This window comes from Rattus norvegicus, chromosome 17 (genome assembly GCF_021556685.1).
Source record: "Rattus norvegicus strain SHRSP/BbbUtx chromosome 17, alternate assembly SHRSP_T2T, whole genome shotgun sequence".
Lineage (NCBI taxonomy): Eukaryota > Metazoa > Chordata > Mammalia > Rodentia > Muridae > Rattus > Rattus norvegicus.
In genome coordinates this window covers 10143168-10160365 of record NC_141550.1, presented here as the reverse complement: position 1 = coordinate 10160365, position 17198 = coordinate 10143168, and the positions used below count along the sequence as shown (strand labels likewise).

The window sequence follows — 17198 nt, the reverse complement described above, 5'->3', positions numbered from 1 at the left end:
ACATTTTATCATGTAGCTCTAACTGGCCTTGAACTCTCGGGGATCTGCCAGCCTCTACATCCCAAACACTGGGGTTAAAGGTGCGACTCATGACACCCAGCTAGAAAGTTTTTTTTTTTAAACATTTATTTATTTATTATGTATACGTCATACAGCTTTCTGCCTGCATGTACGCCTGCAGGCCAGAAGAGGGCACCAGACCTGATTATAGATGGTTGTGAGCCACCATGTGGTTGCTGGGAATTGAACTCAGGACCTCTGGAAGAGCAGACAGTGCTCTTAACTTCTGAGCCATCTCTCCAGCCCAAGAGTTTTGTTTTTTGTTTTGTTTTTTTTTTTAATTCTTTGGTGTATATATATTACTATTTATTAAAAACTAAAGCAAGTTTTCATACCATAGCACTGTGTCTGTTTTGGTGTAAAGAATAAAATATGAACAGAATATTTGCAAGTGTGGGATAGGTTCTGTGTCTTTCAGAACCGGTAAGTATTTTGATTTAAAATGGTCAATAATGAGAACGCCATTTCGCATACACGGTACAAAATGACAGAATTGGATTTAGGCCCCTCCAGAAGGACTGTTCTAAGTCAAAGTCAAAATTCACTCAATGACTTTTTTAAAATGAAACTCACAATCCAACAGCAACCTTTAAAATCAAACATCGTAGCCAAATATAACCCGAAGATAGATTAATTTGGTACTTACGTGCTGAGACATGTTGAGAAACACTGAAGTCTTTGTTTTCTATAACCACCCCGTTTTGTGTAAGAGCATAAAGCTTAGCATGTACCCTAAAAACACTGCGATCCAAAATGGACGGAAGTCTCGAGCCAGAGCTGAGGTGTTCGAGGACCATTCATCGGCGCCGTGTGTCATGGGGGCACACAGCAAAGTGCACAGTCACGTGTCAGGAACCAGGGCTGCAGTAAACACAGCCAGTACCCCTCAGACCGTGGACTTGATTTCTGACTTCATTTTCGGTCATGGTGCACTCTGAAACCTTATATTATTGCCAGGTTTTCTTGGGAGTTGTGACTATAATCACAGGGGGCCCATGATTAAACATGAAAGTAGTAGATCAATGGTTGTGTCAAACAAGGTCCCCAGTACACGTGACAATCACAAAACAAGCCAACAAATGAGCAGCTCCGGATGGTGACAAGTACTGTTCTCAGGACTGGAACTCAAGCATGGCAAGAAGCAGGAGCTGATGGCAGAGGCCATGGAGGGTTTCCTCCTGGCCTGCTTGAGTTCCAGTCCTGACTTCCTTTGGTGATGAACAGCAATGTGGAAGTGTAAGCTGAATAAACCCTTTCCTCCCCAACTTGCTTCTTGGTCATGATGTTTGTGCAGGAGTAGATACCCTAAGACAAATTGGTACCAGAAGTGGGGTAGCAATAGCATGACCATATTTTGGGGAGGACTGTGGAAGGACTTTGGAACTTTGCATTAAAAAGGTCATTGGGATGTTAAGAGCTCTGTAGGATGTTCTGTAGGAGCTTGGAAATTTCAGAGGAAAGATTAAAGGCTCTTATCAGGGCTGTTGGTATTTTGAGTGTGACAATTCTGTGGTTTTTGGTTAGCTGAGGCTGAAGAATCAGCTATGGTTGACAAGATACCAGAACTGCTAAAGCGAAATCTTTGCATTACTGGGACTATTGATGCTGGTCAGCTGAAGCTAAGAAATTAGTGGTGATTAAAAAACAGACGAGCACCACTGTGGTGACATCTTCTGGGAAGTGTTTTTTGAGAGCTGTGTTCCAGAGATAGCTAAGGTTGTACCTCATGCTGTGGCTGGACTTGGTAATGGGTAAGAGTCACCCAGGTGGTACTGGTTTTGAAGGCATGAAGGGGTCATGAAGAGCCGCCGAGGCCAGGCACTGTGAGAGGCCATGGAAGGCCATTGGTGAAGGTGCAGCCTCAGTTGCAACTGATGGTCCAGGACTGAAGTGGTCATGCAAAGGAGTTGAGGTTTGGCACCATGAAAAGAGCCTAGGAGAGGCTATTGGTGAAGCCCAGTTGCAACAGAAAACCCCAGTGTATTAGAGATGCCAGTACCATGGGATGACCACCAAGAACAGCAGTAGCAGTGGAGTACAGGCATCTGGAGCCTAGAAGACAAGGTGTGTCTATGAAGGGCAGAGTCGGAGAGGTGACCCAAGCCCTTGAAGACCGTGGATGGATCCCAGACATTGTATGATTAGAGTTTGACTTTGATTTTGATTGTGACTGTGCTCTGATATTTTTTTCCCTCTTGGAGGAAGAAAGTATTTTAGTGGAGCCCCCAGTTGAGAGATTTTGAATTGCAAAAAGACTTTGAATTTTAAAAGAGATTGGATATTTTTAAAGGGATTGAAATTTTAATATGTAAGAATCTGTAAAGATTGTGTTATTTAGATCTTGGGGATGAATTAGAAACTAAGGGTTCAGGCTTAATAGTGATGTGTTTGTGTGTCAAGTTGACAAGGGGTCAATTTTACTGGCTAGTTTTATGTGTCAACTTGATACAAGCTGAAGTTATCACAGAGAAAGGAGCCTCAGTTAAGGAAATGCCTCCATGAGCTCCAGCTGTAAGGCATTTTCTCAATTAGTGATCAAGGGGGGAGGGCCCAGCCCATTGTGGGTGGAGCCATCCCTGGGCTGGTGGTCCTGGGTTCTATAAGAGAGCAGGCTGAGCAAGCCAGGGGAAGCAAGCCAGTAAGTAACATTCCTCCATGGCCTCTGCATCAGCTCCTGCTTCCTGACCTGTGTTAGTTCCTGTCCTGACTTCCTTTAGTGATGAACAGCGATGTGGAAGTGTAAGCTGAATAAACCCTTTCCTCCCCAACTTGCTCCTTGGTCATGATGTTTTATACAGGAATAGAAACCCTGACTAAGACACACGGTGTGGTCCAAGTAGTCCAACAATGGCTGTATCCTGATGCAAAAGCCAAGAACAGGAAAGTTAGTCGCTCAGTCCAGGAGAACAAGTGTTTCTGAAATGCTAATGTGGTGCTGGAGGAATTCCTAAAGAGATGCTGTCTTCACTCTGGTCTGGAGATCACAAAGAAGTAGGCTCTAAAACCACCGAAGGGATGCTTCAGCAACAGGATGGATGAACTTGACAAAGAGAGTAAGAGCAAGCAGGCAAGAAGTAAAGGTTGTGGGTTGGGGATTTAGCTCAGCGGTAGAGCGCTTGCCTAGCGAGCGCAAGGCCCTGGGTTCGGTCCCCAGCTCCGGAAAAAAAAGAAAAAAAGAAAAAAAAAAAAAAAGAAGTAAAGGTTGTTTCTCCCAAGTCCTTTTATGTGAGGCTGCAAACAGAATGTGTGGGTATTCCTAGCTCAAATGATCCAATGGGCAAAATTCCTCAGAGGTGTGCCCAGCTGCTTGGGTTTTAGTGGATTCCAGACATAGTCAAGCTGAGGGTCAGCCATCACGGCGGCTCCCACACTGAACTGTAACCATGTCTGCATCAGCGCGGGTGCTCCTGGGGCAGAGACGATGGACCTGTGTTATCTGAGTCCTCAGCGCTGCTCTCAGGGGCTCCACAGACGGTATCAAGGCTGAATGGACTCTCCTGCCTTCACCTGTTGGCTGCCTCCTGCTCACTTTTCTCTGAATACACCATGAGCACATTGGCACCTGTCCCACACAGAACCACAGGAATCCCAACATAGACGGTAAAGCCCCTACCGTCCTGGGGTTTTATATCTGTGCCACTGTGAGGTCTCCTCTACTTGAAGCTAGCTTTGTGACCCAAGGCAGAGTCATAACACAGTGGAAGGGACATGGGCTTCAAACCAATGCACTGACCCCGGATCCTGGCGAATGAATACAGCAGAAGATCCATCCATTCTTTCCCCGTACAAGCCCAGCAGAGGGACCTCAGGAACTTTCCAGTTAACCCAGTGAAGACAGTGAGGATGTTCAGATGCCAGTCTGGAGCCACAGTCCATCATAAATGTTCAGTAAAGAACTGCTCCAATCGGAGTCACAGTCCTCATCACCTTCAACACGAAACTTCACAGTGACATCTCAGTCCAGGAGGAAAACTTCCAGGTTGGCTTCGATCCCCATTCTGGTTCAGCTGAGACCGTGTTCTGGTTGCCTGTGCCCAAGGGCATCACTGGGTGCTCTGACTCTTGGCTCTGCCTGCCCCAACTCCTTGACCAGAGTCATTAACAGCGGAGTTGGGGAAAGTAGGGACTGACCATTCCACTCATGACGGCCTCTGAATGAGTGGTGACCGAGTATACACAGGTTACTATGGCATTGTTATTTGAGTGACATGTCGCACCCAGTCCTCTTTCCCTAACACATAAAAGGTGAGGATGTGGGGTTGGGGATTTAGCTCAGTGGTAGAGTGCTTGCCTAGCAAGCACAAGGCCCTGGGTTCGGTCCCCAGCTCCGAAAAAAAGAAAAAAGAAAAAAAAATTAAAAAAGGTGAGGATGTTAGATGTCTTTAAACTCACAACTTGGGGATAGGGGCATAGCCCAGTTGCAGAGCACTTCCCTATCATGTGTGAGGTCCTGGATTGAAGACCCAACATCCCCAAAATACAAAAGTCAAGCATTATAGCTCCATTTGGCAATAATTTCAAACATAAACAACCAAAGGTAAATCGTAATCACCAACTAAACAATTTCCAGTATACTGTGATTCGATGAAAATGTCCCCCAGAGGCTCGTGTATTTGAAAACTCGGTCCCCACTGGGTGGCGCTGTTTGCTGGAGGAAGCACACATCAGGGATGAGTTTTGAGTAGGCAGGTTTATAGCCTGGCCAGTATCCAGCCTGCCCTCCCTCTGCTCTGCACTGTCCTTGAATATAGGATGGGTCAGCTGTGTGCTCTGCCCGCCATTCCCCCCCAGTTGTTATGGACTCTCCTGGTGTAACCATCAACAAAAATAAAACGCTCCCCAAAGTTGCTTTTGGTGATAGTATTGTTTTTTCTTTCTTTTTTTTCCGGAGCTGAGAACCGAACCCAGGGCCTTGCACTTACTAGGCAAGCGCTCTACCACTGAGCTAAATCCCCAACCCCTGGTGATGGTATTTTATCAGAGCTTTGAAAGGGAATGAATACAGACTTAAGGTTGTGTGAGGAGATACTGAGAAGCATTAAACGTCCATTTGCAAATCCCGCCCATCCCACCTTTATGAAAGCCTACTAGACCACTTTGTACCTCCCCTTTGGTCAGAAGGTGACAGGCCCAGAGCATGACGAAAGCCCTTCCTACAGCAGAGTGCACACAGCGTCAGCCCACCACCCGCACGGCAAAGAGAGCTTTTTACCAAACAGGAGTCCTGTGCCAGGCATGTGCCAACAAGCTCGACCCTAAGCCACTCTGTTGTTATGCACATTTTAAGGAGAACCACATGGCTTAGTGGAAGAGCAGTTGCCCAGTGTGTGAGAGGCTCTGGGTTTGATCCCCGGCCAGAAAACAAAATTCAAGAAAATGTTTAAAGGAAAGAAAAATCACAAGAGCGCAGAAGCTTACCCAGATTCTTCCAGAGAGGGAATTCAATCCTAAGTCCTCCATCTCCTCCGACCCACCTGTCGGTCTACCTTGTGTGCTCACCCCCACACAGGTATTGAGTCTCCTGTCCTGACGCTCCTCCTTCCCTCAGTCCTCACACTCCACTGACCATCTTCTCCACCCAAGGACCTTGCTGTGCTGCCAGCTGCTGCCTTCTCCCTCATGTGGCCTCTGCTGCACCCGGAACACACAGTACTCAAGACCTGCACAGAAACATCTTCATCCTCCTCTTCCCCTCATCCCCCTCCCCTTTCCCCTCCTTTCTCTTCTCCTCTTCCCACTCCTCGCCCTCCTCCCCCTCCCCTCCTTTTTCTAAAACTGCAAAGACTGCCACTAGGGGGAGCCCTTCCCCAGGGGACTCATGTACAGCTGTAGACCTCCACCAGGTGACAGCAGATTTCTAGATAATCAGTGTGCACCTCTTTTCCGAAGCTGAGGGAACTGAAGGGGAGAAATTCCACACAGATGAGGACGGAATCCAACTGGGTTTGAAACCAACCCTCCAACACTAAGGGGAACAGATAGATTAAAAAAACAGAAAGAGTGTATCCAAGAACAGGGCTGTGACATGAACACCATTGGACTACAAGGAAGGTCTACAATGATGACGGGTGTTAGAGAGCCAGGAGAAAGACTCCTGAGCCCAAGACTGAGATCAACAGACCACCTCACTCACCAGGGGCCCAAGGACTTCTTCCTTGGAAAGGCAATCCAGAGAGACACAAGGTTAAGGCTCATCTCCGCCCTCCCAGCAAACCTGGATCTGAACATGATCACACGACTAGCAGTGTTACCCATAATCCCCAAAATTGTAAAACCAAAAATACCCTCCACACTGCAAGACCCTGACTCGAAGCAGCAAAAATTTTTTTCAAACTTTTAAAGACCCACTACGCGCTCCTAATACATCCAACACGGTGGTGTTTGGCGACGTCTGGTTTCTTCATGGGAATGGCATGGGAAGGCCAGAGGACAGCATTGTGAGCTGGTGCACTCCTTCCGCCACGTGGACCCTGGCGACTGAACACAGGTTGTCAGGTTTGGATTCAGATGTCTCTACCCACTGAGCCGTCTCACCAGCCCCTGCCGAGTGGCTCCCTTAGGCAGCAAGGCATAGTAGAACAGGCCATGTATTCAATGCTCGTTTATTGACTTGCTTAGTGATGTGCTTGAAGCACTGCTGGTCCCATTTGCCAAGCATGACTTCATTGATGCCAGGAACAGAATGACCTGCAGAAAGAGCTCAATCCTCGCCGTTGCCCTTAACAACCTGCGGGTACGCTTCTGTGAAATCTTGATTGCTTCTTCGAGCCACCATGTGGTTTCAAAATTATAGAGAATGTGGACAGGACGGACGTGGGCCTGAGGCCTTTCAGCCGCCCTGGTCTGTCCACCTTGACCCCTCTCTGGTGTCGGTGCTTATTCCAGAAAGATGCCAACCACAACGGTGGCCTGTAATGGAAGCCGAGCGAGCGAAGGCAGGAGGACAGCGAGTGCAGGCCAGCTTGGGCTACATTACCAAGTCCCAGGCTGTGGAACACACTGAGCGCTTGTGTCAGACAGACTGACCTCCCTCCATCTTCAGTTTGCTGTGTTAGTCAGATCATCCATGATGGCCTCACTCCTCACACACTCCTCCTCCACTTCCTCAGCCTTGACTTCCTATTCATTTATCTGTCTGATTTTGTATTTATTTCTGTTTTACAGTGTTTCTGTTTTCCCTTGGTTTGCTCTATATAAAACCAGGTAGGAGGAGGCCAGATGTACACCCGCTTATGTACACAGATGACTTTGCAATACCACAGCAGCCCAGCACTGCAGTTCATGGTCTTAGTTAGAGGGTTAGATGGGATCATAAACTCAGATTTAAAACCAAAACAGAATTTAAACCTGCAGTATCTTCCAGGAACAAAAACAGTAACTTTAGACACCTCATAACGAAAGCCGGCTTTAATGAATGCTCAGTTCTCAAAGCTGTTTTTAAAAATCCCATCCCTATGCTGCCCTCCCTCTAAGTAGGTACTGCCTAAGCAACAAACTGCCATATTAAAACCCAGAACACAGGGCACTCCCAAAGGGCATGCCACGCTGGGCATGTGGTGGGCAATCTTGGCTGTCAACTTGACTGCAGCGTCTGGAAACCACTGAAACCCAACCAGCAGGGCACACCTGAGAGAAATCTTGATCATCTGAGGTAGGAAGAGCCACCGGAAACCTGGGACACATGCTGGTGGCAGTGTATAAAAAGTCACACAAAAGGCTTCCGCTTTCTGCCTGTTTGCCCTCACTCTCACTGCCTGGTCCATCCACCCTGCTGCTCAGGGAGTCCCTCCCTGGTAACCACAGAGCCTGCTTCTTCAGGATTCCAACACTGACGGACGATTGCAGCTCTCTAGGATTCCCCAGGACTCCGCATCAGATGAGTCTCAGCGGCTACTGATCCTTGGCCTTTCCGTCAGGAGACGGCAGCGTCGTTGGAATGACAACCCAGACCACAGCCTGTCAGCCATTCTGATAAAATCCCATGTATGGACACACAGAGACAAGAGAGAGACAGACAGACATTCTACCAGTTCTCTTCCTTTAGAGAACCCTCAACAACAGATTATGACCCATACTTGCAGAGTCCTTATTAGCTAACTGCTTAACACAAAATACACCAAAAAAAAACAAAAAACAAAAAACAAAAAACCTCAGGCAGTGGGGCGGGGCTGGCTGAGTGGGCCACTTGCTCACCACGTGCAAGGCTGGTTCAATCCTCCGGTACCACAGCCTGACCAAAGGGTTTTTGTAATGTATGCCATTTACAAACATTTAGGGTGCCCAAAGCCCAAAAGACCACACGGAACTATACAAAAGGAAGGCTTGCGCCCAGCCCCCTCTCCCCGTCAGGTCCAGTCATTAGGAAGCCTGAATAGTCCGCCCGGCGTCCTCTTCCTTCCAGCTATGTCCTCTCAGGAGTCATTGGGAAGCCCGAAGAGCTTCACGGTCCCAGCCTCCCGGCTGCTGTCGTACTTGCCATCTTTGTCGTCGCAGGCAAAAGCCAGCAGAGGCCTCTTGGGGTGCCAAGCCACGGTGAAAGTCGGGGACTCACACTGCACCTCCCACAGCTTGTCTCCTACAGAAAGCAACAGAGAGAATGTTATTAGTACTTGGCATATAGAGATGTCACACATGAGCAGGTGACAGGAAAGTTAACTTGAGTCTAGGCCTCTAACCTATACTCCCAGGAAAAACAATTACCAGCTATGGTCTGCTGAGCACCCTACAGATGGCCTGTTCTTACTGCATGCCAGTGGCAGGACTGTGAGAGGCTGTGGTGCCTTAACAAAGTGACACCTAAGGAAAATGAAGGCAGTTTGTCTCCAAAGCCACACACCTCATACACCACAAAGCCTTGCAAATAACTTTTCCCCAGACGTTTCCTTCTAAGTTGTTGAAATTAGACATGGTTTCTTTCAGGTCTGCTCCACGTTTTCTCCCTTTGAGTTAAGGCTTACAATGTGGGAGCGGAGAGTTGGATCAGCAGCTAAGAGCCCTGGCTGTTCTTCTAAAGGACCCAGATGCAAATCCCAGCACATACATGGCAGCTCACAGCCATCTGTTTAGCTCCAACCCAATGGGACCCAGCACCTAGGGACCCAGCTCCCTCTTCTAGCCTCTATGAGCAAGAGGCACTGTACGGCACAGACACACATGCAGGCAAAAGAGCCGCAAACCGCTCTTTACAATTTTTACAGAAGACCTACAGTGTGGCACCACTATAAAGATGCTGGGTGTGAGAACGGTTGGTGTACATCTAAGAGGTCAACTATACGGTCTACAAATTATACCCTGCACTACTAGAACATACTCGTGTACACACATAAGTACACATTTCTGTTATATATGTGAAGTGTTTACAGTAATCCTGTCGGGGACAGCCATCTCCAGCTTGTCTGAATTACTGCTAGGCTACGGACACACCCGTGCTTTCTGGTGTCACTACCACAGGACTCTCACTTTTCTTTAGGTGTTTAATTTGTATCTTTTGCTATGGATTTGGTTAAGATAAAAATTTACACAACTGAAGAAAACCAAAGCAACCACGAAAACCCCTGAGATGTTTCCCAGGTAAGCACACAGCTTTACAAACTGAGTGCTGTGGCCAGCAGTCTGTGTCAGTGTAACAGGCTAGTCACTGGCATGGAGGGAGCCTCACCTAAGAAAATGCCTCCATAAGAGTGCACTGTGGGCAAGCCTGTAGGGCATTTTCATAATTGGTGATTGATGGGGAGGGCACAACCCACTGTGTGTGGTGCCATCCCTGGGCTGGTAGTCCTGGGTGTAAGAAAGCAGGCTGAGCAAGCCATAGAGAGCAAGCCAGTAAGCAGCACCCCTCCATGGCCTCTGCTTCAGCCCCTGACTCCAGGCTCCCGCCCTGTTTGAGTTCCTGTCCTGACTTCCTCTGACAATGAAGTGTAGTAAGTGTGAGCCTCTCTTCCCCAGGTCGCTTCGGTCGTGGTATTTCTCACAGCACTAGCAACACTAACTAGGATAAGAACCCTGATAACTGACTGCAAAGCTAATCCCTAAATGACATACAGCGCTGACTGTGTGAGGCCGATACCAGCGTTAAAATGTTAAACTGTTAAAATGGAGTTCTATTCTATACAGTATCAGAAATAAAATCAAAATTCACTCTTACCTTCTTTCAGACTTAACTACCAAAAATATTCAGGAATTATACCTAATGTTATTTACTCCAATAAAAAAAAATGCATAGACAGAAAGTTTGAAAAGAAACATACGAAAGTTCTACCTCTAAAGAATGGACAGAAAGAGGCAAGGCTGGTAAAGGAGTTCACTCGCCAAGCAAACCTGGTGACCTGACCCAGCCCCCACACTGGCTGTCAAGTTACGGTGGTCACACCAGCTCCATTACTGACACAGCCACGGCCGGATGAAAATCCTCAGACAGCTGTGCCTGAGCCCCGTGGGTCGGGAGTGGAGGGAGTTAAGAAGCCTCCGCTCCCTAAGGGCCCCACACTGCTGAATGGCTGGCAATGCTCACCCAAGATCAATAACCAGCCCTCAAGACGTATTCTGCATACTGCAGATGGTTCAACTAAGCCTGTGTTGGTCAGTTTGACTTAAAAACAGTCTGCTAAGGGCATTTCGGTGAACCTCTGTCTAGATCGGCCATCCTGTGAGGTGCTTTCTTGACTGAGCTCCTTGAGGTGGGAAGACCCTTGGAGCGTGGGTCTCAGGGGTCCCTGGACTGAAAGGAGAAGGGCAGCTGTGCACAAACACTTATTCATGGCTCTCTGCTCAACTGTCCAGCCCGAAGTGAGCTGTAACTAAGTGTGAGCCAAAGAAGCCCCTCCCCCGTGAAGCTGCTGTCATAGGGCATTTATCACAGCTACGGAGAAAGAAAACAAGACAAAGGCTATCATAACTCGGTGATAATCACACAAAATTCACCAGAAAGACAAATATTCCATGTGTGCTCTCATTTGGGGGTCCTAATTTTACAGATACATAAAATCATGTATTTACAAACAACTTCAAAGAAGCAGCAAAACCCAGGAACACAGAAACCCGACAGGTGTCAGAAAGGAGGCAGTGGGCTTTGGGAGGAGCACCCATAAATGACGTCCTGCTCTAACCCCCGCTCAGAAAGCAGGAACAGATGCTCTGTAAATTCAAAGACAGTCTCATCTACATCGGGAGTTCCAGGCCAGTCAGGGCTACAAAGTAAGACCCTTCTCAAAAAAAACAAAACAAAACAAACAAAAATCCCTACCTTTTTTTTAAAATGTATTTTTAGATAACAGAAGAAATAATGCAAATGCAGTGTTTTCCTACAGCGCTTCTCTTCAGACCTGGCACTCTGTTCCTGCCCTTCCGCCCCACCATTACACAAAGCTGACAATCCTATCAACAAATATCTCAACAAAACAAACCCATCTGATACCACTAGTGACGTGGTATCACACAGCTAAAACGTGCCCAGAGAAGGCCTGAGGCCAGGCATCATCTCGAAGGAGTCAAATTAAGATACCTGTCTCTACTTCAGCTATGTCAATGAAATGGTCCTCCGAAGCCGACGCCAGCATTTTCCCATCGTGGCTAAAACTGAGGGTCCTCACAGGCCAATCTAGTCTATGACAGGATGGAGAGAAACATCAGTTAGTTACCCCCAAAGGGGGAGGAAAGGTTGATTCCCCACAAGAAAAGCCTGTCAGCTACATACCTGGAAAAGCACCGCACGCACACTAGCTCGTCAACGTCCCAGAGGCTGACCAAGGCATCCGCACTTCCTGTGGCAAAGTATTTCCCCATGGGGTCAAACTTGATACAGATGCAGTTAGAAGGGTGGGCATTGATGGACTGCACAGGCTTCAGTTCTGGGTAGCTGAGAGACAAGACAGCCATCAGTGTGCAGAAGAGGGCCAGGGCACTAAGACACCAAGGGGAAAACACTAACAAAAACATCCCTACAGGAAGAAACAAAAGGTTTGCCCAAGTACAAGAGCACAGGACCGAGACCACCAACACCTAGATGAACCAGTGAGGCTACTGGACCTCACAGAAAATTAGACCATCTCTAGGCTTCCTGAGAGCATCACTCTGGAGGAAAAGAAAGTAAGAGTGTCACACCTAAGGCATAGAAGAAGCAAATCCAGGACTGTGATACCTAGCTATACTATCCAATACACAAACAGTAAAGCCCAGTACAGTATCCAGGTCTATGAATATATAACTCCTTCAATATCCCTGCCAATGTGATTTTTGTCTTGTTTCGTTTAACTTGGGGTTCTGAAGTGGAAACTTAAGGGTTCTTTGGAAAGTCAGTTGTGTCAGATGGTGTTTTGCTGGGGCAAACACATGACGGAGTTTTTTCCTGAAGCAGACACAGATGAATCCATCTGTGCTGAGGCGGACTCATGAAGGAACATTTTGCTGAAGTAGACATGAGAAAGGATGCGCTGTATTGGTTGAGGTCCATAGAGAAGCACACCAAAAAACTTCTGGTGGTATGCTGCCGCTTCCAAGGCCTCTGGATGTCAGTTGATAGAGACTCACACAGAGTTTTGCTAAGACAGACTCATGTGCTGAGGCAACACGGGATGAGAAAAGACCCATGGAGCACACTCGATATTTGAAAGGAGCAGGAATAGGGAAGAGAGGGGCTTGCAGAGCTAGCTGTACAATTCTCACGTCTTTGCCAACCTCCTCTTCGTTGAAAGAGAACTCCTGGCATCCCTACTTGTCCTGGTTCCTCCTGCTGACTCATGCCAATTCAGGTGGCCTGGCTGTGTCTGCTATGCCGTGCCACCATTGCTGATTCATGCTCCTGTCCTGACTGTACCGAACTGGACCACTGATGTATTCATGAAGTATTTCCTAGTGGGTCGAGCTGCCACTGCTGACCCGTGAACTGAACTGCTGACCTCCCGACAACTCAGATGGGATTTGCTCCAAAGAATAACTTCTAAAAAGGTCCGCTTCCCCCATATCTTTTCTTTTCCACTACCTCTGGTGGGTAGTGGGCTAGAAGGGAGGGTTAAAAGCATTTAAGAACCATCATTAAAAGTAGGCTTTGAAAAGTTAAAAGCTACAGGACTCACAACAAACTTCATCCTCTCAACCAAAGAAACTACGGCCATCTGTCTCGCATTCCTCCCCCGCACTGCAATAGCACGGCCTCGGGGCCCTGAATCTTTATTTCACATTTTCTTTTACTTATACAACAAATACTTACTGAGATCCTACTATTAAGACCTACCTAGGTCTTAATAATTGCATTAGCAATTCAATGGAAAACATAAACACAGTCCTCTCCACCATGAAATTGCTAGTGCAATGAGAAATAGAGATAAAGTATACATTATCATACAGAATTAAGAACTGCTTCCTGGGGCTGGAGAGATGGCTCAGCGGTTAAGAGCACTTGGCTGGTTTTCCAGAGGACCCAGGTTCAATTCCCAGCAACCACATGGCAGCTCCCAACCGTCTATAATTCTAGTTCCAGAGGATTCAACACCCTCAAACAGACATACATGCAGGCAAAACACCAAAGAACATACATAAACAAGAAAGAGAGAAAGAGAGAAAGAGAGAAAGAAAGAAATAAAGAGAGAGAGAGAGAGAAAGAAAGAGAGAAAGAGGAAGGGCATAAGACACACTAAAACGCTCTAATCTTAGCGAGGATAGGATGAAGTGACTTTGCTAGAGGGAAAATGATATTTAAGCTGAAACTTTACAAGAGTGACTTAGCCACAGTTTCAGGTGCATCAAGCCCCTGGGTGGTCTGTCTGATAACTGAACCTTCACAAGTTTTAGTTCCCTCTCGATCAACAGGAAAATGTAATCAGTATCAGTATGAACTCACAAAATCCAGAATGCCTAAAAGAAGGTAAATTTTTTTTAAATATTCTATCCTCTCAAGTCTTTTGGGCTAGGCTCACAGCTAACTCATCTCTGCCATTGACAAGGCAGCCAGGGCAGCAATCTGACAATCCCGCCCAGGCCAGAGCCTCACCTGAGGATGTTGATACAGCCGTTGCCATTGGTCAGGAAGAACATGTTGTTGTCGTTGTTCCACGAGATCTCATTGACCTCAAACTTGAACTGCTCCTCCGCTTTGGAACGGTGCGTCTTGGCGTCAATAAAGGTCACGACATCATCCTTGTTGCCCACTGCAATGGTCTGCCCGTCGGGACTCCAGCAGATGTTAATGTTCTCCCCTAGGAACCCAGATATAATCCGTCAGCAAGCTCACCTTTGCCCGTCCGCCTCCACAGCTTATTCTGCCTGGAAAGAAGACCAGAGCGACCGTCAGCACTAAGTCGTCACCAAGTCAATGGAAGGAAGCTCCCGCTGACAGAGGGGGCAACCGTGAGTCTGAACGTTTGTCAAAAACACCACCCCATTCTACACCCTGGCACTGGTCCCACCATCAAAGTCAGGAATGTCCACGCTGAACACAGAAGTTAAACTTTTCAACGTCATTAAATCGAAATGTTAATTTTTTTTTAAACATTTCACTCTCTCTAGTGCAGTTTAGAATCTATCAGAGAGTGTATCAAGAATTCTGTTGTGGGAGCTTGATGGTGATACATGCCTTCAAACCCAGCACTTGGGAGGCAGAGGCAGGTGGATCTCGGAGTTCACGAGTCTAGCCTGGTCTACAGAGTAAGTTCTAGGATAGCCAGGGCTACGCAAAGAAACCTTGTATCCCCCTCAAAACCTGTTTTGTTTTGTTTTGTTTTGTTTTGTTTTTTTGCTGTGGGGCTAAAGAGCACTTGGATTTTTCCCCAAGAGACCCAAGTTCAATTCCTAGCACCCACAATTCAGAATCATCTATAAGTTCATCTATAGAATATAAGACACCTTCTTCTGGCGCCTATACACACATAATACATGTACACGTACATGCACACACATACACGCACCATCAACACACACGAAAATTAAAAAAAAAAATCTAAAAATCAACAAAACTGCCTGTCTTAGTAGGTTTTACTGCTGTGAGCAGACACCACAACCAAGGCAACTCTTATAAAGGACAGCATTTAACTGGGGCTGGCTTACAGGTTCAGAGGTTCAGTCCATTAACATCAAGGCAGGAGCATCCAGGCAGATGTGGGGCTGGACAAGTTGAGAGTTCTATATCTTAATCCAAAGGCGAACAGGAGAATACTGGCTTCCAGGCAGCTAGGATGAGGGTCTCAAAGCCCCCTTCACAGTGACACACTTCCTCTAACAAGGCCACATTTTCTAATGATGCCACTCCCTGGGCCAAGCATACTTAAATTACTACACCACTTTGAACACTGCCTTTAAATATAATGCACAATTTTCCAGATCACCCATTGTACCCTGCCATTTCTCAGCCATTGTAACCTGCCAGGATCTCCCAATTCTCCATGCCTCTGCACACACTACTCCTGGGATGGCTTCCACTGCTCATCTATGTATCTATGGCCTGTCAGGAAAGTGCTCACATTCTATTCTGGTCTTCTCCAGGCAGACATATACATCCTGATAAACTGCACTAGCTACAAAGAACACAGTACATGGCTGCTGAAGACCCTCTCTCTGAAGTTACCTTTCGTGTTCACAGTGGCGATGCATTTTGTAGTCCTCACATCCCAGATGCGAATGGTTTTATCTCCAGATGCGGTGACAAAAAGGTCAGGGTTGCTTGGATGCCAGCAGAGCTGGTCCACGCTATCCCCATGTCCACGGTAGTTGTTTTCCTTGACCTTAAAAGAACAGAATTCAGATGCCACTTTTATCCGAGCAGTGGTACATTGAAACCAGCAAAGATCTGGATATGCAAAAAAGAAATCCAGCTCTTTTCCCAAAACTTCAACTCACACGAACCTCTCTGAGCTTCGACATCTGCCCTTCCTGGGCTCCTTTCTTTCTTCTTTTACCACATAACCACCCCAACCCATCTGTCCACTCCAAAAAGATGCACTATCATTTTCAAATAAAACCCTCGTCTCCACCCTAGGGACTCTACCACCTCATCAGTCCCTAGCCATTCCTCACTGAGTATTCCTACCCTGGGCTCTTGTAGACCCTCATCACTCTCGGCCACAAAATTTCAACGTTCCCTGGCCTGCAGCCACGTCGCCACACCTCTTTACTTGCCACTAAGTTCGTTCTCTGCTCTCCGCCAGGCAGCCTCAGCCCATTCGTCACTCCAACTCTTCCAGCCCCTCAAACCTTTCCTCCTTACCGCCAACGACAGGCCCTCTCCCTCCACACACAGCCCCCTTCCCGGCCATGCCCGTGCCCTACAAGCTCACCAGCCGGTCCTTCTCCAGCAAGAACACGCTGGCAGTCTTGTCGAAAGATCCCGAGGCCAAGCGACGACCGTCGCAGCTCCAGGCCACCGAGTGCACCTTGGCACTGTGCGCCGGGAACTCACGAGTCTTGCTGTGGCCTCGGAACAACTCCTGCATCCCGAGCACATAACGAGACGGGCCACTGCTCACCGAGCACCAGGGCGCCATCGACCCGGGGCCGCTCTGGCTGAGGGCAGAGGGCCCCAGGACAGCGGCGGGAACCGCCATGGCCCTCTCCGCAAGGACCGCGCGCCGGAAGCTGGAGACTCTGAGCCTGGCGCCGTCGCCGCGCGCATGCGCCGATAAAAGCGCCTTGTCGCTCCGCGCAGGCGCCTCTCGCCCGCCCCGGACTACAAATCCCGGCATGCAGGGCGCGTCCACCTTTACCTTTTGGAATAGGGATGATTTCTCCTTAAATTCGCGTCTTTTTCGAAGACTTCAATTTTTTTAATGGTCTTCTCACCTGTTTCTTGGTAGTCTGGTTTATTCGAAAAAGAGGACCAAGGTTAAAGCCTCCAATTTACCTACAAGTAAAAATATCTTTTTGTTCTAGAGTTGCTTTTCACTGCAAGGTCCTCATCCTGCCCTTAAAGCAAAAGGCCATAGCAAAATTCTCGCTCCAGGAGAAAGGTTAGATGTTTGTGGAATGAAGGAATTGATAAGTGTGGGTTTGTCGGTTGGAGTTGGGAAAAGTTGGTTGATTTGAAATTTGGTTTGTTTGGGGGTTTTGGTTTTTGTTTTTTGTTTTTGTTTTTGTTTTTGTTTTTGAAGACACGATTACTCTGTGTAGTCCTGTCTGTCCTGGACCACCACCATCCGATTGCTCCTTGTTTGGTT

General features: G+C 47.5%; 1 protein-coding gene across 1 annotated transcript; it reads right to left on the bottom strand.

Moving 5' to 3' along the window:
• Window positions 1-7449: 7449 nt before the first annotated feature.
• On the bottom strand, window positions 7450-16626 carry Thoc3 (THO complex subunit 3). The gene is given in 6 exon segments (NM_001106059.1): window positions 7450-8635; window positions 11561-11661; window positions 11753-11914; window positions 14045-14249; window positions 15614-15770; window positions 16323-16626. Coding segments are annotated over 6 exon segments (1056 nt in total). The 5' UTR covers window positions 16590-16626; the 3' UTR covers window positions 7450-8471.
• Window positions 16627-17198: the final 572 nt, after the last annotated feature.